The sequence below is a fragment of the Punica granatum genome, chromosome 4 (assembly GCF_007655135.1).
Source record: "Punica granatum isolate Tunisia-2019 chromosome 4, ASM765513v2, whole genome shotgun sequence".
Classification (NCBI taxonomy): Eukaryota; Viridiplantae; Streptophyta; class Magnoliopsida; order Myrtales; family Lythraceae; genus Punica; species Punica granatum.
In genome coordinates, this window is record NC_045130.1 from 33,069,888 (window position 1) to 33,092,360 (window position 22,473).

At 37.2% G+C, this 22,473-nt stretch overlaps 2 protein-coding genes across 2 annotated transcripts; both read right to left on the reverse strand.

The window, feature by feature from the left end:
• Positions 1-5,139: 5,139 nt before the first annotated feature.
• On the reverse strand, positions 5,140-12,197 carry LOC116202663. The gene is made up of 2 exons (XM_031534258.1): positions 11,214-12,197; positions 5,140-5,553 (listed from the first exon to the last, which is right to left on the reverse strand). The coding sequence occupies exons 1-2, from the start codon at positions 11,394-11,396 to the stop codon at positions 5,332-5,334; spliced, it is 405 nt and encodes a 134-aa protein (XP_031390118.1). The 5' UTR covers positions 11,397-12,197; the 3' UTR covers positions 5,140-5,331.
• A 2,843-nt stretch (positions 12,198-15,040) lies between these two features.
• LOC116205487 (cytochrome P450 94A1-like) lies at positions 15,041-16,808 on the reverse strand. Its single transcript, XM_031538115.1, has one exon. It carries the CDS (start codon positions 16,706-16,708, stop codon positions 15,152-15,154), a length of 1,557 nt encoding a protein of 518 aa, XP_031393975.1. The 5' UTR covers positions 16,709-16,808; the 3' UTR covers positions 15,041-15,151.
• Positions 16,809-22,473: the final 5,665 nt, after the last annotated feature.

The following is a 22,473-nucleotide window of genomic DNA, read 5'->3' on the forward strand; positions in this document are numbered from 1 at the left end:
TTTAATGTTATATAAGTATATATGTTAATATATATTTTTAATATTAATATATATAATATTAGGTTGATCTTAATTTTTTACCTTAAAATAAAAATTCAAGATTATTAGATATTATGTTGATCGTAAAATCTTATCAAATAAGAAAATGTCTATTATGTCAATATTTTATCAGAAAATATTCATTTATTTTATAATTTAAGAATTCATGATTTATTAGATATTATATAATTTACAGGACCGGTTAAAAAAATAGAAAAATATTTTGCTTATCTAAAAAAACAAAAATTATTATTTTAGAATTTTAAAAAATAAAAATTATTATACAAATTAATATTATTGTGATTAGCTAGATATTAGTTTTTAAAATAAATAATTCAAGATTATTAAATATATAATCAATAAATTTTTCGGAAAAAATCTCCAAAATATTCTATTATATTAATATATTGTTGAAAAAATTTATTCAATTTTTTAAAAATTTAAAATTTTTTAAAAATTTAAAATTTTTTAAAAATTTAAAATTTTTTATTAGAATATTATTAACTAACAACTCATTACAAAATTTGAGAAATATTTTATTTTATTCGGATCTATCATAAAACTTTTAAAAGTAACAAAAAGTTGTTTTTATTAAAAATTATTTAAAATTCAAGTGTCATAAAACTGTGAAATTTTCATTTTTGTTCAAAATGGAATTTAAACATATATATTTCGGTTACAAAGAGCATGGCGGAGCTAGTAAAAAGAAAAAAAAAACTAAGATTATGAATATGAGATGTGCCGCTGACTAGAATTGAACTAGGAATATCTGGGTCCATAAAATTTTGAAGTTCAAATGGATTAAGGAAAGGATTTTGCTTCATAATTGTGATAAGTCATCAGCTATTTTGTAAGCATTTTCCAGTGAAAATATTGGGCGTCTCTATAATTGTACTGCTCATTAGGGAACAAATAAGCCATGGTAGATTTTCGGATTGGGACTGTATAGATGAGCCTATTTTTCTCGTTGTGGAAGCACACAGGGCAATTCGAAGAAGCTTTCTTGTTATGGATTTTTAACCAACTTCATCAGCTTGTTAAGCAACGCACTCTCGGTGCGATTTAAAGAAGATCGAGGAAGGGATTTTTGACGAGAATTCCGTGCAAAATTAACTTAGTTAATTACCATCTGATTTGGCCCAAAAAAAAAAGTTATCGTCTTGATTACGTTCTCTCTTGTCCAATACAACTTTTTAAAAAAAAATTTTTTGATAGGTATAAGGTACAACATTTGTCAGATGAAACAAAGAAGAAAATTTGACAATGATACCGTTGGTTTGGTTTGGAATCGAAAATTTACTCGAACTGCCTAAAGAAATATTTTTAAAATTTTTTTATGACGAGGAGTTTATTCTTTCTTAACTCGTGAATACGAGAAAATATTCAACGAGTATTACTCATTCACTTTGAATGAGTAAAAAATATTCGAAATGTTTGTAAGTGAGAATCTATAGGCTCATTTTGGGGTCAGATTCTCACTTTCAGGCATTTTAATGGATGTTTCACATCCAAGTAAATGAGTAATACTCACCCAATATTCGCTTCAAGAATACCCCACAAATGCACGGATCAATTCTTGTGTAAGTACATGTGTGGGTGACCTCATCAAGAGATATATGTGCAAGGATGATTTTCAACTTGCAATCTTTTGAACTGCTCATAAAGTGCAAACACGTTCTATTTACTTGCGTAACCCTTGGGGATTAAAAATGCCTAAAATTACTATTTTAAAAAACTTTACAAAGGTTATTAAATGTTACTTTTTAATAACAAAATGTGTGCAATTGGTCTAGTACAAAGGAAAAAGTTGGGCATGAAAGTGTTACAAGCGACAATTCAAAGAGGGTATAGCATAGTAGAGTACGTCTTTATTTAGTTATTAAGAGATTTTAGGTTTGATACTCAATGAAACTACTCGTATCCCTTTATTATATATTAGAATTTATATTTTATTGTTCTAGACCAATAGACGTTCCTTATAACTAAGAAAAATGTGCCACTGCAATTACTATTTTGGAAGAAAATATGGGTTGCCACGTATTTATCAAGAATTTTTGGACTTAAATATGAACGTGAAAATTGGAGTACATAGAAGGAAGCATTTGCTCGTACCGCGGTTTTTTTTTTCCAGTTGCAAGAAATGACTATAAGTATAATATCATAAAATATAAATTTTAATAGTTAAATAAAATGGTACGGGTAATCTCATAGCGAGTATCGAATTTGAAACCTTTTATTTATCAGGTGAGAGCGTATGTCATTACGCTATACCATCTTTTTTAGGTGTGAAATGATATTTGGAAGCCTAATTGGGCCCCAACTAATCTAATCGTCGAGGTTGGTCGACTCACTAAGGGGAAAAACCCTCACAGCGTGGATTTTCTCCATTCACAAGACTCAAACTCGAGATATTGCTCAAGGAAAGCATGTGCCGAACTATTTGAACTAACTCACATTGATTGCGCTATACCCTCTTTAATTAATACACTCGTATTTAACATCATATAATTTTAGTAAGCCAGAAAAGTTACTATTATATACACTAGTCGAATAAAAAAGGAAAAAGAAGAAGGAAAATGCACATATTAGTTCAAATTATGGGGTCATCCTACCAACTCTCATCATGGCTGACTTAATATTATACTTACAAACCCGTAGTTATTAGTAATAACATTTATCTTAAGATTTTACCAACCGTGTGATTATATGTTTCTACCTAATATTAAAGTTCTTTTTTCTTTTTTTGGGTGGGAGCTTAATATTGAAGTTTTAGGATTCATGATGCTGGTATTTAACTTTTTCATTTTATTTTTCCCCGAGAGGGTGATATTTAATAATCGAGATTCTATCGAGTCAGGAAAAAAAAAGTATGATGAATACTTAAATATGTTGCGTTTCAATTTAATATCGCTATGATAAGTAGTACCGGACGTCATGAGTGGGATGTGTATCTAAGTCTCTTCAACACTCGGCAGAATCACACCTAAAAGATCGTTGTATAAGTTTTTTTTTTCCCAAACTTTGTAGGAATGTATGGCAAGTCTTCTCGTAGAATCTAATATCCTTCAGCACACATAAATTCGAGTCATTGACCAAAGCCGTTTTAATTAAATTTGAAAGAGGATAGGGGCAACTAAATTGGGCAATTCAATTCTTTTTTTCTTTTCCGGTGGTAAGTGATATTCATGGGTCAGGTATAATTAAATAAAAATCTTAAATACCTAATAAATTGGCACGGTAATCCGACAACGAAAATTAAACTTGCAACCTTATGATTGATAGGCGAGAACATGTATAACTGCGCTATACCCCCTTTCTCCAATTCAATTCATTTGTGCTCTGAAAACGTGAATGGCTAAATTTGCCCTTATCGGAGGTATTTGGTTGATCCATGTTCTATTTTCTAGGTTTTATATTTTGTTTTTTTATTAATTTGCTTTCATTTCTTCTTTTTGTTTTGCATGGCATCTCTGGAGAGAAATGAAGAGAGTATGAAACGCAAGTTAGAAGGTATCCAACTGCCTTTTTTTTTAATGTAATACTGCTTTTGTGAAATTTGATATGAAAGTATGTAAATTTCATGTTCTTTTTGTAGGTTTAAGAAAAAGAACATGAGAATATTATGAGCTCTCATGCTTTTCTTTTTCTATTATTCTTTTTAAAAATTAAAACTTATTTTTGTACGTTACTAATATTTCAATTGTAATAATTCTAATTTTTTTCCCTCCTTTTGTAAGGTCAAAATTTTGAAAGGAGAACTAACTAGAAACCCTTCTTTGTAAATAGGAGAATTTCATTGAGAGTGAACAATATAAGCAAAGTGGAAGAAATTCTGAAAATTATGTGGACACATCTTTAAATATTAATAAAAAAATATATTATAATAAAACTTATATATATATATATATATATCAGAAAACTTATAATATGAAAATTTTTCTAAGTTAATTGTAAATTAGTAGTGTAATGAAAAAAGTGATTATATATATTTTTTAAAACCTACTTATATATTTAGAAGAAAACTCTTTCAGTGTAAATTAATAAATAAAAAGGTCAATAACAAAAAAAATACAAACTTATCACATTTTGACAATTCTAGTATAAATTTTTTTTAATATAAAAATACACAAACTTTCGATTTGATAATAATTCTGATACAACGTCAACTTTTTCTTTAATTTGGACGAAAATAGTTGACTGTAGGTCGAGTGAGACCCACCATATTTTCTTTAATAATAAAATTATTTCAGAAAAAGAAAAAAGAAAAGAAAAAAAGGCAAAGTCGGGGAAGAGGGGCGGTGGCCAGCGGTCAACACCCCCTCCCCTTCTCTCTCTCTCTCTCGCCGGCAAGCATAAAGAATATCGGTAACCCCAATTGGGGTGCTAGTCAGCGATCTCGATCCAACTCGTATAGGATGTCGCCGCCCAGCCTCCACTGAGTCTGTAATTCAGTGAGACAGCCATTCCACATAAAAAAAAAAAAGGGAACAGTGAGCACCCCTACTGAATACCGCGACCCATAGAAAACTCTTCCGTAAAATTCATTTTTCAAAGAACTTGCATCGAAGCAGAAGTGATGCAGGACATAATTATTCCATGTAAGTCTGCCAGCACACCCATGAGATGAAGGGTCTTAGATATAAACTGCCAGTTGAGTCGATCTTATGCTTTATCCAAATCGACATTAATTGTCACGAAACTACTCCTTTTCTTCATACGCCCCATAGAACGGGTCGGCTCCTGGGCCATTATAATATTATCTTGAATATGGCGGTCTGGCATGAAATTAGCCTGATTAGGCCAAATGAGCCCCGACATGAATGATTGCAGCCTGTTGTTAGCTATAAGCTTAGTGATCAATTTGTAAGAAACACTGCATAAGCTAATAGGCCTGAAGTTATGTGTCGTGTCTGGATTCTGAATTTTCGGAATGAGAACCAGGAGACTTGAGTTAACCTCAGCCATCTATTGGGAGGCCCAATATCACCTCGGATTCGCTACCATTGGATCGCATTGCATCTAGTCGCAGTTGCGGATTGTGTTGCATCACGACCAAAGGATCTTCAACTTTCGATGGATCCAACGGCTTAGGGGCGCGGGAATGCCATGTTATGCTAGAATTTCCAGAAATCTTGTACAAAGTACTTGCTATACTATAGAAAATGTCTGATGTACAAGTATAGTAAGAGGTACGATGATCCACCTCATCCCCTGGCCGGGGATTCACTTTCACGGGGGCCCCCCCTTTCATCCTTAGGGTAAGAGACAACAAGGGGTTCCCGACACGTGTCACTATCCTGGACGTCGATTGTGAACCTCTCCAAGACCGACGCCGCGATCGACTTCATCTGAATGTAAGCCATGTCCTTCCCGAGACACATCCTGGGGCCGGCATGGAGCACCGGGAACTTGAAGGGGCTCTCCTGCCGGCAGACCACCCCGAGGGCGCCGTCCGATTCCAGTCACCTCTCCGGTCGGAACTCCCGACGGTCCTTGCCCCACGCGCTCTCCATCCTGCACAGTGGCAACATTTAACGATGTTGACATTATTGTTCCGCATTTAAAATCCAAAGAATTCACATTGAACATTATAAAAAATTAAACTGGAAAAATGAATATAAAATCATCTTCTTTGAATAAACGAAAGGAATTTCGCCCAATTTTTTTTCAAGTTAATTTAGTGACGTGCATTTTCAATGATAACATTTTCATAAGATTTATTAGATAAATCTAATGCAAGAGGAAGTTAATCAGTAATGGCGTTTTTCTAATCAATTTTGGAAAAGTAATATCCACTATGCAATAATCAAACTGAACATTATTAATAACTTCTCCGACATAAACGTCGAAGGGTTGGAACTAATAAATACTGCAAAAAGTTTGAACATGAATGCTTACGATTTACGAGGACAAATAATCCTACGGTTAAAGAGCTAAATCGTATTACCAAGCAAAGTTCATAAATTATCTATATTAAGAAACCAATGAATGATGCTGAATAAATGTAGCTATTTTTTTCTTTAAAGTTATAATGGTTTCTTTTCCATATAAATATTATTAAAGAAAGTCACTAATATTTAACGGTGTTAACTTTGGGAAAAGTAGGGACATGTGGCATAATTTTATGAGTCACCTGGGACAAGTGGGATAATTTTCCTCCGGAATTTTTGAGGTAGTGAAATTCCACTGCGCGTGTTTACTTTTTCTTGGTCCATCTCGGTGGCTTTATTAACTAATTCGAGTTATGATCATTATAAACAGCATAACCCGCTGATACCCCAGACCGCAGAAATAAGCGACCTGTATTGTTCTTCTACTGATAGCTAAAGGATGGTGAATCCAATGTTTCAGATCCTACTGATTTTGTATTCCTTACAAATGGAGTCGGCATCGGCCGTGGTAGCATTAGGTTACCCGAAATACCTGTTGGCGCAGACCAATTGCACGCATACATGTGGAAATATTACCATCCCTTTTCCCTTTGGTATTGGGTCCAACTGCTTCTTGAACGAGTGGTACGAGATTGTCTGTCCACAGAACAGCCCTGTCCCCCAACTGAAGAAGCTCGGCTAACAGGTTCTCAACATATCCCTTCCCCCTGAAAGTTATGATTATGATAGAGTTACTACAATTACAGTCAGCTTCCCAATCGTCTACTCAAACCTGAGCTGCAAACCTACAAATTATGGGAATGGGACGACAGTGACCTTCTCCGGGAGCCCCTTCTTCTTCTCCCAGGACAACATGTTCGTTGCAGTCGGGTGCGACAATGTTGCTACGATGAGAGACTCTGGGCCTTCCTTTGTCGGATGCAGGAATGGGTGCACTGGGAATAATACAAGACGTCTCAGTACTAGCAGTAGCTTCGACTGCTCTCAGTTGATGATTCCTTATGGCACGCAGGACCTTACTATTGAGTTCCAGGGGGACAAGAATTCAGGGACAAATGGAGGAAATCATGACTGCCAGTTCTCCTTCCTGGTCAATTCATCGCGGTTGAGGCCCAACATGACAGATTTGTACGCCTTACGGGATGGGGGTTATGTTCCAGTGGTGCTGCGATGGGGACTAGTCGGTGCTGCTATTCCGAGATCGATCGGACTCATTCTTGATGACAGGTATAGTAGTGGGAGTTCTGCTGTTTGCCGAACTGAAAGTAACTACATCAACAAGAACGCTACACCATTTATTCAGTGTTCTTGCAACTATGGCTTCTATGGCAAACCTTATATCCAGGACGGCTGTCGAGGTATGCAATATATATATATATATATATATATAATAATTATCATTATTTGCCACCAATATGGTACTTAAATTTATATTCCATCTATCAAAATGGCTTAATGTTAAATGAGAGTGACTATCACTTAGTTGTGTTTGATAACTCCAAAAGTGCTGAAATTAAATTAATAGCACTCAATAGAGTTAAGCTTCTTTGATAACACAAATGAAAACGACTTAATTTAATGAGTTAGTTCAAAAGGCGCTTAATCATTAAGTCATTAAAAAGCTACTCATTCAGCTCTATTTTTGTCGACTAACAGGCGACCTTTGGCTTATTTGCAGCGGTGTCCCTAAACTTTTTTGCTTTTGCAATCTGGTCCCATTTACCAAATTTTGATCAAAATGGTAGAGAGAGAGAGAGAGGATGGGGGGAGGGGGGATGAAGGTCGATCGAAGGCAAGGGGAGATGGTGGTCCCGAGCCCAGCCGCCACTACCACCATAATAGAGGTCATCGGCTATGTTAGAGGTCGTTGGGGGCTTGACTCTCGATATGTTCTTGAGTGGTGGTAGTCCCAATCCCAGCCACCTGCCCAGGCGAGTTGACGTTACCGGTGACCTCGACTAGGGCGGTGATGAGTGGGATTTGGGCTACCACCATCCCTCTCCCCCATAAAACCGGGCAAAAGTTGAAAGAATGAAAGTTTGGTGGTGCTTTGTACCTAGGACCCTATATGATATAAAAATCACTAATATTTGTCCAACCAAACAAATTTCACTTAATTAATACACTCGTATTTAACATAATATAATTTTAGTAACCCTGAAAAGTTACTATTTAGATACACTAGTCAAATAAAAAAGGAAAAGGAGAGGATAATGCACACATGAGTTTAAATTATGGGGTCATCCTACCAACTCTCATCTATACTACAAACCGTATTTATTAGTAATAACATTTATCTTAAGATTTTACCTGTGCGCACCTGAACTTTAATCTCGTCGGGGCATGCGTGCGCGCGCCGGATGCAACGCGGCTTAGGAGTGTCCACTTTCCCGGTGGACGTGCGACGGACGCACCTGAGAAGGAGTCGCCACTACCTGTTTACAACCCGAAGGTCGAGGGCCGATGAGTTGCCCGGGTCTAGGGGTACAGGATACGCTTAATTGCTAAGGCAATGGTCTGTACGGAACTGAAAATTTAGAATTCGGAGGTTCTATTACGTGTAGGCCTATATCCTATACGCCCTTTCGGTACTCTAGCTTGCTAGGCTTGCCATTTTATTTATTTACCGCATGATTTAAGGTTACACTCGACTCGCCCGTTTTGACACCGTAAATTTGAAAAAACACTCAAACTGTCCACTTTCCGGCCGTGATTCTTACATGAATAAATGTATAACATAAACCCTTACATTGTTCTCTCAAATAAAAATACAAATTACAACGACTGAATCCTGATCGGTTTGCGTGCAGTTATTATTCCGCTCGTGCTCACCGTGGGGTTTGAAAAAGGCTAAAACTTAAATTAAGAAGCGCACTCGGTATATAGGGGCATTGGACCCCGTGGTCGACGGTTAAGGGCGTTGGACCCGTGTAAATCGTATTCTAAGGAACGGGCTCGATCCGCATAATAAACAAGTGCAAGAATGTAACAAGTAAGCATAAATAAACAAATAATGGGGTTTTGTTATTGTCGAAATTACTTGAATTAGCCGATTATTAATCAGGGTATCTTGGCAAATCCTACCCTAAAACAAACGAACGCCGTGATAGAGAGGGCGTGTAGCATTCGGTGTTATTTTTGTGGACCCGATAAACACAATGTCTATAATCGAGTCTCGAATGTGTGGGTCATTTTTAAGTTGTTCTGTATCGTGACAATGTGGTTTTTTCAGATTATGACTAGAGTGTTTTTGCTTGAAACTCAAAACCTAACCCTTTGCTCGACTATTTGCCCGTGTTTAATTAAGCCAAGTTTGTGATTAATTTGTTTTCCTGTGTTTTGACCCGTTCTAAACACAAACTTAGGGGAAATGAGAGCACGAAACACAGGCTAGGGTGTCGGCGAGTCGAGAACCGATAGTCATGCCCTTGAACCGAAAAATATATGTGTGCATGAGAAATCAAGATTACATGACACGGACTATCGAAAGTCGGTAGCCGATGTCGACCGATCCCTGGGATCCATCGGGATCGTGAGGACCCCGAAAGAGCCAAGAGATCGGTCGCTCCGCTAGGAAGTGGTCCAAAAAGGACTCGTATACCTCGACTTGAGCCGCCTCAAATCGGGCCTAGATTTAAGCCAAGACATACGAGTACTCCCTAGATATCCATGCTACGTGTGACACGTATCTCGGTGTTTTTTGAAATTGTGAATTTTAAAAAGGGTATGACCAAAAGTTCTTGAACTGTCAGCGCGATTATATATTATTTACCGGTTTGTGCAATATATTTAAAAGAGTCGAGTAGTTTCTTTAGCCAAATTTAGCGTCCCGATTATCCCGTGTAAGGAATTTTAGGTTAATTAGAAATTTACCGAATGCTTTAGTTTATTGGTTTCGAGCCGCCGGAACGGTCATTGGTGGACCGCCCCTAGAAAACTCTAATTCCCGACCGTCTTGGGGTTAAATCCAAATTTTAATCAACTTTACGTGATTAAACCGATTCAGGTGAGGTTTTGATCAAAGACACATTCAAACATTCCAAGCAAACAAATATGTATAAAATGATCACAATAAAATTAATTCGTCTATTTTAAGTCTAAGTGATTAATTAACCGTTTTGATGTATTCTTCGCCTTAGAAATTATAGATTTACGAAGCAAATTATTTGAATCTAACGCATTTACCTTACGATTTATCATCAAATCAAAACTAAACATGAAATACGGTTGCATGCAATCATATATCAATCACGATCATAACACATATTTTATAAATTATTCAAGGATCGAATTAGAATAATTTCGAAAGAACAGAGACTGGTTTGGAAATTCGGCTAAAAATCTCGGGGACTGATTTGAGACATTTTGAAATGTTTCCTGGACTAATTTGGAACATCTGAAAAGTTCTGTCGCTGAACAGGAATTAAAAATGGCCTGGGACCTGATTGAAACGCACCTGGAAGTTTAGGGCTGATTTGAAAAGTGAGAAATGTTGCAAGGACTAAACCGAAACAAATTAAAAAGTTTCCTGGACTGATTTGAATAATCTGAAAATTCTGTGACTGAGCAGAAAATGTTAAAAATGGCTCAGGACTTGACTGAAACGCATTAGGAAATTTGGGGCTGATTTGAAAAAGTGAAAAATATCGCAGGGACTAAACTGAAACAAATTAAAAAATTCCCTGGACTGATTTGAGTCATCTGAAAATTCCGTGACTGAGCCAAAAATGTACCCGTTTGAATTGTAAAAGTAATTTTAGAATCATGATTTTCATTTTAACTCAACACACTACACAACAAAAATATACGTTTCCCAAGTCAAATTTATAATACTATCTCATTTGTCTTTTTCCACAATCAAAATCAAAATCAAAATCAAAATCAAAATCATGATTCTAAAATCACACTAACAATTCAAACGCAACATTAAAATGGCACAGGACTTGACTGAAACGCATCTTGAAGTTTGGGGCTGATTCGAAAAAGTGAGAAATGTTGCAGGGACTGAACTGAAACATAATAAAAAGTTTGTAAAACCCGATTTAGAATAATGCCGTTCGTCGACGCAGTCCATGAACAATTATCTCACATTATCATCATCCTTTTCCCTAGTTAGGTTGGTTTCTTGATGCACTTGTCGATTTTAGAAGTCGAATCTGTTTAACAAGCCGATTCATGCCATTTTGACCAAAAACATGCATTTCACATTGCCATAATCCTTGCAAGCATCAAACCAAAATGAAAATGGAGTCCTATGCATGCTACTAGGCTCAGATCTTGTACCTCTCCTGAGCCGATGTCAGGAGGAGCCTCGTGAACTTCGAAAATCCCTCGACATGTCGACAAACCAACTCGGGGATCTCGAAGGAAGGTGCAACGATACAGCGACTCGTCGGATTCGGGGATCTCGGACCTGCAAAAAGGAAGGGAAACAAGCGGCAGAAACAAGCTGAAGATGACGTACATAACACCGAATGAAAAAAAAAAAGGAGAGCTCGAGCATTGGTTTAGCTCAGGGTTCGGCGGGAGCTCAAGGGAAGCCGTGAGCGAGCTGGGAGCCTCCGCTAGGAGGATCGAACTGAGGGAGTTGTGTCGGGGGCGCCAGCAGCTGAGGGAGAGCTCAAGCTCAGGGAGCCCTTGAACTCCTGAGTTGCCGGCTGCTGTCCGTGGGGGAGCCGGTTGAGAGAACCAGCTGTGAGGGTCGGTGAGAGGGAGTGAATGAACTGACCGCCGTGATGAGAGGGAGCCGAGGGGAAGAAGAGCTGAGGTTTTTTTCGTTTTTTGTTTTGAGCCCGCGATGTTGCGGCTAGGGTTTCGAAAAAAAATGGAGTGAGAGTGAGGTCAGGAGCTAGGGTTTTCGTTCTCGGGTTTTTTTTTTCGGTCCTCTGGAAGAAGAAAGAAGCAAAAGAAAGGAGAAGAGAAGGAGGAGGAATAAGACAAAAAAAAAATGGGGGACGAGGGGCAACGGTCAGGAGTTGACCGTTGTCCTTTTTTTTTTTTTTGCATGAGAATTTGCAGCAGACCGAGAGGAAAGGTAGCAGGCACGACAGACTGAAAATGAGCCAAGAAAAAGAAAAAAAACACACGTTCAAAGTTGTCATTGCTGAGGAGAAACAAGAAAGGAAAGAAACGGGATGCTTGCTTGGACGGGATGTATGAGATTGAAGCTGAAACAGGAAAGAGAGGTGCAGGGGATCACGGGCTCGACAGGGAAGGGAGAAGCAGCAGAAGGGAGAAAAAGAAAAAAAGAAATATGGCTTGCAGGGATGAAGAAAGGATGGAAGGGAAAGAAAGAACAGGAAAGGAACGGGTCAAAGGGAACAACCCCGTTTGACCATGCCTTCTACTCGTGCATGCGTTCTTCGTGAAATTCGATTTCTTAGGATCCATTGGCATTTTCAGAACGAAAATTTTGAAATCGTCAAATTCAAGGAATAGTCAATTTTATGAGAATTTCAATTTGCGTCAATGGGGTCCAAATTTCTGTAAAATCGACATTGGACCCCTGACGCGCATCAATCGTAATTTCTCGATTGTTCTTGAATTTCTTGTCCTTCGACGGTCATCCGAAAAATAATTTGAAAACATTGTTACGTTTCTGAAAAATTCTAGGATCGATATCATGTAGAAATATATTTTTCAATCTCGAGCATCGTCCCGAATTTTGAAAAATAAAAAATTATTGCACGTAAAGCTTAAAATTCTTATCTTTTCAACCAAATACCCAAAAATTGATCCGGGACCACCATTGCGTTTAGAAAAATTAAGGCATTCGTATTATGCAGCAAATTATTTTTTAGCCTCGATTTTCGTTTCGGATTTTGAAATTTGAATTTAACGTGCGTAAATCTTGAGCAATTTGCTGAAAATACTTCCTCATATGAGTGACAAAATGACGATTTTACCCCTTTTGGAGCCGGTAGATCAAAATGGGGTGTTGACATTACCAACTGTGTAATAATATGTTTCTACCTAATATTGAAGTTCTTTTTTCTTTTTTTTGGGTAGGAGCTTAATATTGAAGTTTTAGGATTCATAATGCTGATATTTAACTTTTTCTTTTTTATTTTTTTCCCAAGAGAGGTGATATTTGATAACCGAGATTCTATTGAGACCAAAAAAAAAAGTATGATGAATACTTAAATCATTTGTTGCGTTGCAAATTAATATCACTATGATAAGTAGTACCGGATGTCATGAGTGGGATGTGTATCTAAGTCTCTTCAACACTTGGCAGAATCACACCTAAAAGATCTCGTGGGATTTTAAGTTGTTTCTTTTTCGGTGGTAAAGGATACTCATTGATCTAATATAATAAAATAAAAAGTTTAAATATCTAATAAATTTGTATAGTAGTCCCACAACGAAAATCAAATTTGCAATCCTATGATTGATAGGAGAGAACATACACAACTGTACTATACTCTTTTTCTCCACTTCAATTCATTTGTGCTCTGAAAACGTGAATCGCTCAATTTGCCCTTATCGGAGGTATTTGGTTGATCCATGTTCTATTTTGTAGGTTTTATATTTTTTTTGATTAATTTGTTTTTATTTCTTCATTTTGTTTTGCATGGCATCCCTGGAGAAGAGAGTATGAAATACAAGTTAGAAGGTATCCAATTGCCTTTTTTTAATGTAATATTGCTTTTGTGAAACTTGATATGAAAGTATCGTAATTTGATTTTTTTTTTGTAGGTTTAACAATAAGAACATGAGAATATTATGAGCTCTCATGCTTTTCTTTTTCTATTATTCTTTTTAAAAATTTAAACTTATTTTTGTACGTTACTAATATTTCAATTGTAATAATTCTAATTTTTTTCCCTCTTGTAAGGTCAAAGTTTTGAAAGGAGAACTAATTAGAAACCCTTCTTTGTAAATAGTAGAATTTCATTGAGAGAGAACAATATAAGCAAAGTGGAAGAAATTCTGAAAATTACGTGGACACATCTTTAAATATTAATAAAAAATCTATTATAATAAAACTTTATATATATATATATATCAGAAAACTTATAATATGAAAATTTTTCTAAGTTAATTATAAATTAGTAGTGTAATCGAAAAAAGTGATTATATATTTTTTTAAACTCTACTTACATATTTAGAGGAAAACTCTTTCAATGTAAACTAATAAATAAAAGGGTTAATAACAAAAAAAAATCTCACATTTTGACAATTCTAATACCAACTTTTTTTCTTAACCTAAAAATACACAAACTTTTGATTTAATAATAATTCTGACACGACATTCAGTTTTTCTTTAATTTGGGCGAAAATAGTTGAGTGTAGGTTGAGTGAGACTTACCATATTTTCTTTAATAATAAAATTATTTCAAAAAAAGAAAAAAGAAAAGAAAAAAAAGCAAAGTCGGGGAAGAGGGGCGGTGGCTGTGGCCGGCGGTGGGGGCTCGTCAACACCCCCTTCCCTTCTCTCTCTGCCCAAATTGGAGCCGCCGGCAACCATAAAGGACATTGGTAACCCCTACTGAATACCGCGACCCATAGAAAACTCTTTCATAAAATTCCCGTGCCAAAGAACTTGCATCGAAGCAGAAGTGATGCAGGCCATAATTATTCCATGTAAGTCTGCCGGCACAACCACGAGATGAAGGGTCTCAAATATAAACTGCCAGTTGAGTCGATCATATGCTTTCTCCAAATCGACCTTAATCGTCATGAAACGACTCCTTTTCTTCATACCCCCCATAGAACGGGTCAGCTCTTGGGCAATTATAATATTATCTTGAAATGGCGGCCCGGCACGAAATTAGCCTGATTAGAAAAAATGAGCCCCGACATGAATGGTTGCAGCCAGTTAGCTATAAGCTTAGTGATCAATTTGTATGAAACATTGCCTGAAGTTACGTGTCGTCTCTGGATTCTGAATTTTAGGAATGAGAACCGGGAGAGTTGAGTTAACCTCAGCCATCTACTGTTAACTATAATTCAAATCCCCTTTGATCTAAGCCTAACCTTCTACTGTGTGGCCCAATGTCACTCCGGATTCGCTACCATCGGATCGCATTGCATCTAATAGGAGTTGCTGATCGCGTTGCATCACGACAGTAGGATCTTCAACTTTCGATTGATCCAAAGGCTAAGGGGCGTGGTAATGCCATGTTATGCTAGAATTTCCAGAAATCTTGCACAAAGTACTTGCTATACCATAGAAAATGTCTGCCGTACAAGTATAGTGCGAGGTACAATGATCCAACTCAGAGGGACTGATGCACTGGCCGGGGATTCACTTTCACGGGCAGCCCCCCTTTCATCCTTAGGGTAAGAGACAGCAAAGGTTCCCGACACGTGTCACTATCCTGGACGTCGATTGTGAACCTCTCCAAGACCGACGCCGCGATCGACTTCATCTGGATGTAAGCCATGTCCTTCCCGAGACACATCCTTGGGCCGGCATGGAACACCGGGAACTTGAAGGGGCTCTCCTGCCGGCAGACCACCCCGAAGGCGCCGTCCGATTCCAGCCACCTCTCCGGTCGGAACTCCCGGCAGTCCTTGCCCCACACGCTCTCCATCCTGCCCATCGCGAATGTTTGGTACGAGATGAACCAGCCGCCCTTGATGGCCGTCCCGTCGGGCAGCACGTCATCCCTCAGGCACGCCTTCGTGTCCACCGCGACTGGCGGGTACAGCCTCATCGCCTCCGATATCGCCGCGTGCAGGTAATGCATCTCGCGGAGCTCATCGAACGTGTAAGGGTCCCCTACGAGCTTCCCGTTTCTTGATCGAATGCCTCCTAGCTCCTCCAGGATCCTGTCCTCCACGCAGCGGTTGCGCGACAGCAGCCAGAAGAACCATGTTAAGGCCGATGACGTTGTGTCTCTCCCAGCAAGGATAAAACTGATGACGATGTCCCGGAGAAACACGGCCGAGGCCTTCTCCGTGCTGAAAAAGCGCGAGAGGATGTCCTGGTCACTTGCCTTATTATCTCTCATCTCCTCCAACCTCAACCGTATGATGTCATCAGCAAACTGATGGACCGTCACGATCGCCTTCCTCAGCCGACGCTCGGACCCCACGTCTAGAAGCTTCTTCAGCTTATACATGGACGGCAAGAGGTACATGAACCTCTCGGAGCTTAGCTTCGCGGCCTCCTCGAACGCCAGCATGAATTCGCTGCTGCCATCCCCCTCCCCACTGAGGCAGCCAGGGTCATAGTTGAACGCAAGCTTGCACACGTTATCGAAAGCGAACCGCTCCAGGATATCCTGCAGGTCGAGGACTCGGCCCGACTTGTGGGCCCTCTCCAGTATCAGGACCAGCCGGGTACGAATCTCCACCGTCACGTTCTCCATCACGAAGTTGCGGAGTGACTTGCTGTTGAACTCGTAGCTGGCGGTCTTCCTCTGGATCCTCCAGAGCTCGTCGTCGGAGTTGAAGATTCCCTCACCGAGGAAGTCTCGGAGGAGGGAGATGAACCGGTCGCCCTTAGGATAATTGTCGAAGCGGGTCTTAAGGATGTGCTCGACGTTGGAGGGATTCGCTGTTATGATGCCGTTGTTACTCCCAGGCCGAATGAAGACAGCTGTACTAGAGGGTGTGGATGCAAGGACTTCGGTCGTCCAGTCGAGGAATCGGCCTCGGTTCATGAAGAATTCCGGCAATGTTCCGAGGAAGGGATAGTTCTTGAAGCCAACTCCGCCATTGGCGGCTGCTCGTTTCAGGGAAGCGGTGGTGAGGAAGAAGAAGTAGAGATAGAGAGAAGCGAGGAGGAAGAGGAGGATGGATTGCAGAGAGAAGAGGTCCATTGCCATGGATGAAATCAATGAGAGAGAGTGTGAGAGAGAGAGAGAGGGAGAGAGGGGACATCGAATTTGAGCGATGATAAGGGAGAAATAAATGAAGGGCGGACAAATAGTCGAGGGCCATGTGTTGTTGAAGACATGATTGATGACGAGATTTATCGCCATATCTATCACATGATTTCTTTTTCTTTTTTTTTTTCAAGGAAAATTTTAATGTGATTACGAATTACGATGACATATTTATTACTTTAATTTAAATATTTAATATTTTAATTTAAATATTTAAAATACTTTTACCATTTATGATGAATTAATATTAAACAATTCAATCATAATATTAAATAGTTAAATTAAAAATAAAAAGAAAAAATACTTATATTAATCACGATTATTAAAAATACTACCCACTTGAACTGAATGAATTAAAATACTAAACGCTTGAATTGAAAGTATCAAATATATTACGATGATTCGATATCCTACTAGAAGGATTCGTTTTCTTTATCGTTTTTGAATGTGTGATACTATTAATGAAACGCCTTGCATTCCTATTGAAAATACTGTACAACGATAATTTTTGAAGTACTACGTAAAGTACACTGCATTTGAATAGAAATTGCTACTAAAAAGTACTCACGTTGTCAAGGTGATAAATCATATATAAATCGCATAATTTGATTATCTTTTACATAATCTAATCATGCAAGAGTATGGACACTCTACAGTGGATTGATTTGACTGTTTTCATTTCTCCTCTTTTTTTCGGTAGGTAATTCCTCTTCTTCTCGAATTCTAAATTGAAAAATACCCACAAGATTAAAAGATTTTTATTTTTTAATGGGTTGATTCCGTACAAATCTTAATTAATGAGATCCATTAATATTTGGATATAAGGTGGGAAAAAAATCCATGAGAGAGTGCATCAAAGAAAGAGAATGACAAAATAAAGATGCATGATTCAAATCATCGTAAGTTAATTTAAATAGTTTGACACATTTATTTGTTCTATTAAAGAAGATTTCGGATTCATGTCTTGTGAATGGATAAAATTCACACTGAGAGAAATTTATCCCTTAATGAGTCCGACCTAATTGAAATAGATTAGTCATGACTCATTGTTTCTAGATACCAAGATACGCACAAGATGCATGATTTAATGACAAATATTCTCTTCTAAAATTAAGAGTTTTTTATTCTAGAAATAGAAGTATAATGAGATGATACACATTATCTCGCTTAATATTAAGAGATTTTGAGTTCGATTATTACCAATAAAATTTCTTGCAATCATTTATGTCGATTCTTGTATTGCATTACCGTCTCCCTTGATCGCTTTCGAAAAGTCTCTGCCGGTATGTTGAGTTCAATCATTCAGGATGGAAACCTCGGCTCACCTAGTTTTGCGTTCGCACTTCCCTTATATATGCACAAGAATTTAATGCAAAAAGATTAAAATCTTTTATCCGAATATTCCTTTTTTTAAAAATTTAATGCATGGATATTTAGATAACGAAATTGACTGGATGGTAAAAAGTGACCAAGAGAATAAAGTGATCAGCCACTAAATAAGGTTAGACAGCCAAGCCAATTATAGCTGAATAATCTCGCCAGATTTAAAATATATATCTACGGATTTTTATATCGTGTGCTATCTGGAATTACAAGCTCCACATGCGGCTCTTAAATCAGGACATGTGTCCATATTTAACCATAAGATTAACACTGTTAACTAGGTGACTATCTTGTTTTTCAATTAAATAAGGTAATCACTTCTAAATACTACATGTAAATATTACCCCAGACCTTTGGTTAAAAAATCCCACATCATTCATTTGCTCGTTACAATATAGACAATTGGCTTAAGAAGAATTAAAATATGAATTTTACTAAATAATACGACACGGCCTACATTTGGGGTTGAGATTATTGTTCCGCATTTAAAATCCAAAGAATTCATGTTCAACATTATAAAAAATCAACTGGAAAAATGAATATAAATCATCTTCTTTGAATAAACGAAAGGAATTTCACCCAATTTTTTCAAGTTAATTTACTGGCGTGTATTTTCAATGAGAACTTATTTATAAGATTTATTAGATAAATCTAATGCAAGAGGAAGGTAATCATTAATGGCATTTTTCTAATCAATTTTGGAAACGTAATATCCACTATGCAATAATCAAACTGAACATTATTAATACCTTCTCTAACATAAACGTCAAAGGGTTGGAACTAATATAAACTGCAAAAAGTTTGAACATGAATGCTTACGATTTATGAGGACAAATAATCTTAAAGAGCTAAATCGTAAGCCAAGCAAAGTTCATAATTTATCTATATTAAGAAACCAATGAATGATGTCGAATAACAGTAACTATTTATTCTTGAAAATTATAACGGTTTCTTTTCTAAATAAATATTAATAAAGAAAGTCACTAATATTTAACGGTGTTAACTTTGGGAAAAGTAAAGACATGTGGCATAATTTTATGAGCCACCTGTGAAGTTTTGCAAATTCCACTAGCGGTGTACCATATAAAAGTTCATTAGATTTGAGGAGGTAATTAAAAGGAGAAAATGGTGGAAAGGAGAGAAAAAGAGGGGAAGCGGATAATTATATTATTAAATTTATAATCATGTCCTATTTTAGTGGTTCTTATAAATTGAAATATGTATGGCATTCCGAGAAGATGAAAGGGAGACGAGATCTCTATTCTGACTTATAATAATATTATATAGGTAGACTAAAATAAATTTCTCCAAGTTGTTAATGGAATGAACTATGAAGAAATCCTTCACGAAGTTTCGCACAATCCAATTAGGATTTGTCTTCTAGAATTACATCTTGGGAAATTAGGCAAGAGCACGAGCACTCCTATAGCATCACCAATCAAGGTAGATTCTATAATGGAATCTCAACTTATATTTCATAATAAAATATTAATTGCAGTCATTGAATTCTACCAACTTCTAATTTAATCCGTCTATTATTTATATATTTTGTTATAGTATTTTTAGTCATTTGTATTTTCATTTCACAATTTTCACTTGTAATACTGTTTCTCTGTTCTCGAATCTTCATGCTCCATGTACCAATCACCTTCCGTCATGTGGCCCATCATTGCCACATCATCCAATCGGACCATAAAAAGTGACTTTTTTTTTAAAAAAAAAATTGGTCTAATATAAGCCGGACACATTAACAACACATCATTGATATGTAATAGGGTTTTAATTTATAGACACGTTAACGACACGCCATTTACACTTAAGCGACCCTCCAATTTTATTGTTCTTTACATGTGATCCGATAAATTTGTGATGCTATTGAAAGAACTATAGGCCAAAATATTGTCTTTAGCATTAAAAGGACTAAAAAAACTAACGTTCCATCATGGAACATATTTTGGGGTTTCATGGTAGAATTTGCCAATGGAAAAGGAGGGGTCATGAAGTTGGAAGAACAAATTTAACGCATTGTAGTCCAATTTTCGCAGCCCTCGATCCTGCAATGATCATATTGTAATTGCATCTATGCATTAATTCGTTATAACGTCATACAAGAATTTCATTATTGTCAATCTCCAGAATGCAGATCGTATGTTGTCCCACAAGGAATAAACAGGAAGTTAGAACAGAAATAGGTCCAACTTGCATGAAAAGATTACGTCTCGTTTGATTAGTTTTAAATGCTAGAGACCTGCTAAGTTGATTGACCCTCCAAATTAGATAGGTAATTTAATTTAATAGGTACCTGAATTTCATAAACAAAAAGACAGAGTAAAGTTGGTGTGCCGTGCAGTTACATATGAGAACATAATAAGACCATTTAGTTATAAATAAATAAATAAATCGTGTGAAAAATATTAAACGTACGTATCCTGTATCCGTTCGACCAACGTTGGGGACTAGTAGAAATTGAGATGTGATCCAGTGATAGCGGTATGTGTTGAGAAACTACAGATGCACAACATAAATCAAATACAAAAAATCTGTATTGTGTCGTCATAACATCAGTGATCTCCTTGATGCAGTCAATATGAAAGTCATGTCTGATTCTGTAAGTAGATGTATGTGTACAAGCCTTCGGATGGTGATTCCCGCAACGACCGAGGAAAACTCCATTTTTCTCGGCATCGATCACACGAATTCCCGGTTCTCAGTTTCACTTCTCCCGTACGTATGGCCTCTTTGTCACTCCTGTCTTCTGCTTGTTCACGTTATACGACACCCCCCAGCAAGACAGAGTTCCTTTCTTACATCCCATAAAAGCGAAAAATGGATACCTTAAAAATACCCCATTTTCGGTCATTCGATGAAATGGCAAGAAATATGGCCAGAAAATGAAATGGCAAGAAATTTATTTGTTGCTATTATTGCCATTGAGTGACGTTAAGAGAAGTTTTGCATTATAGGGATAACGGAGGTTGCATTGATCACACTTTTCTTCATATTCCGTGCTGGCAAAAGTTACTTGCCCTATTCAAAATTTATATAAGCTAGTAAGTTTTATCACAAGAAAATTCTATATGTGTGACCCTCTGATCTCCACACTAACCTGAGAGTGGGTCGGCTCATATTCTATTAGTTAATTTGGTAGGGACACTTTGTAATTAATTGATCTTAATCTTATCAAATCCTTTAACAAGATCATCAAATTTACTTGAATTTAACACAAAAGTCAAAATTCACTACTAGAAAACAGTCGATTAGAGACGGAAAGATTCATTCTAAATCCGTCTCTATGGCAAACCGTTTGTGACGGGAGCAGTATCATCTCAAAGCTTAGAGACGGACATGCCCGCCTCAAAAGTCGTCTCAAAACGTAGAGACGGAATTTATTGATGAAACCATCCATCTCAACGCCCGTCTCAACGTCTGTCTCAAGACGGTCTCAATTCCGTCTCAAACTTATAGACAGCTATTAACACCATCTCAGCGTCCATCTCACATCGTCTGAACTGAAAAAGGGAAGAAAAAAAAGTGCAATTATATAAAACCTACCTGCAATACACTAAAAACCCAATATATAAACATCATCCATACGTTCAGACATCAATCCAAAATGCACATATACTTCAAACCAACATAATAATAGTCCTATCAATTTCAGTAAACCAAAAAATAAACTTGTGGATTCAAACAAACCATCTCTAGTTCTCTTCTGCTTCATCGTCAAAGAACTTGCTAACTCCGTCGCCATCATCGTCGGAGGAGGAATCCTTGCCCTAAAAACTTTGTATTAATAAATTGCTTGGCCCCGGTGTGCCAAGCAATTTATTTATGTTTTTCCATTTAAACTTGAGGAACTATAAAATGGGAAAGGGGATATTATAATATTTTCTACTGTTCATCCAATAATCGAGTTAGTCCAGAGGCTTTATAACAATGATTTGGATTGTAAAAACGGTATTTGAGTTTGCTCCCAAGCCTGAAAGCAATCGCAAACGCACCGAGACCGAGAGCGTATGTGAGGGCTAGTTATGTAGGTAAAAAAAATATGACATCTATGTGTATGTGGCTGTGTATACCTGTCGGCTCGTAAACTTGGAAAGGACCGTAATATTGATAGACATTAGATGGACCGGCTTCATCGTCATTTCTCATAGATGGAAATCTTGAACGTACGGTATTTTGAAGTTGAGTAAGCTGATAGGTAGCTGAGCAAGTAAAATTACAAGAAATCATCACGTGCCTGGGTCGTTGCAATTCTAATTAGATTCGACAGTGGGTGATGAATTTACTCAGGTGCTGCGTCAAACATCAGTCAAGCA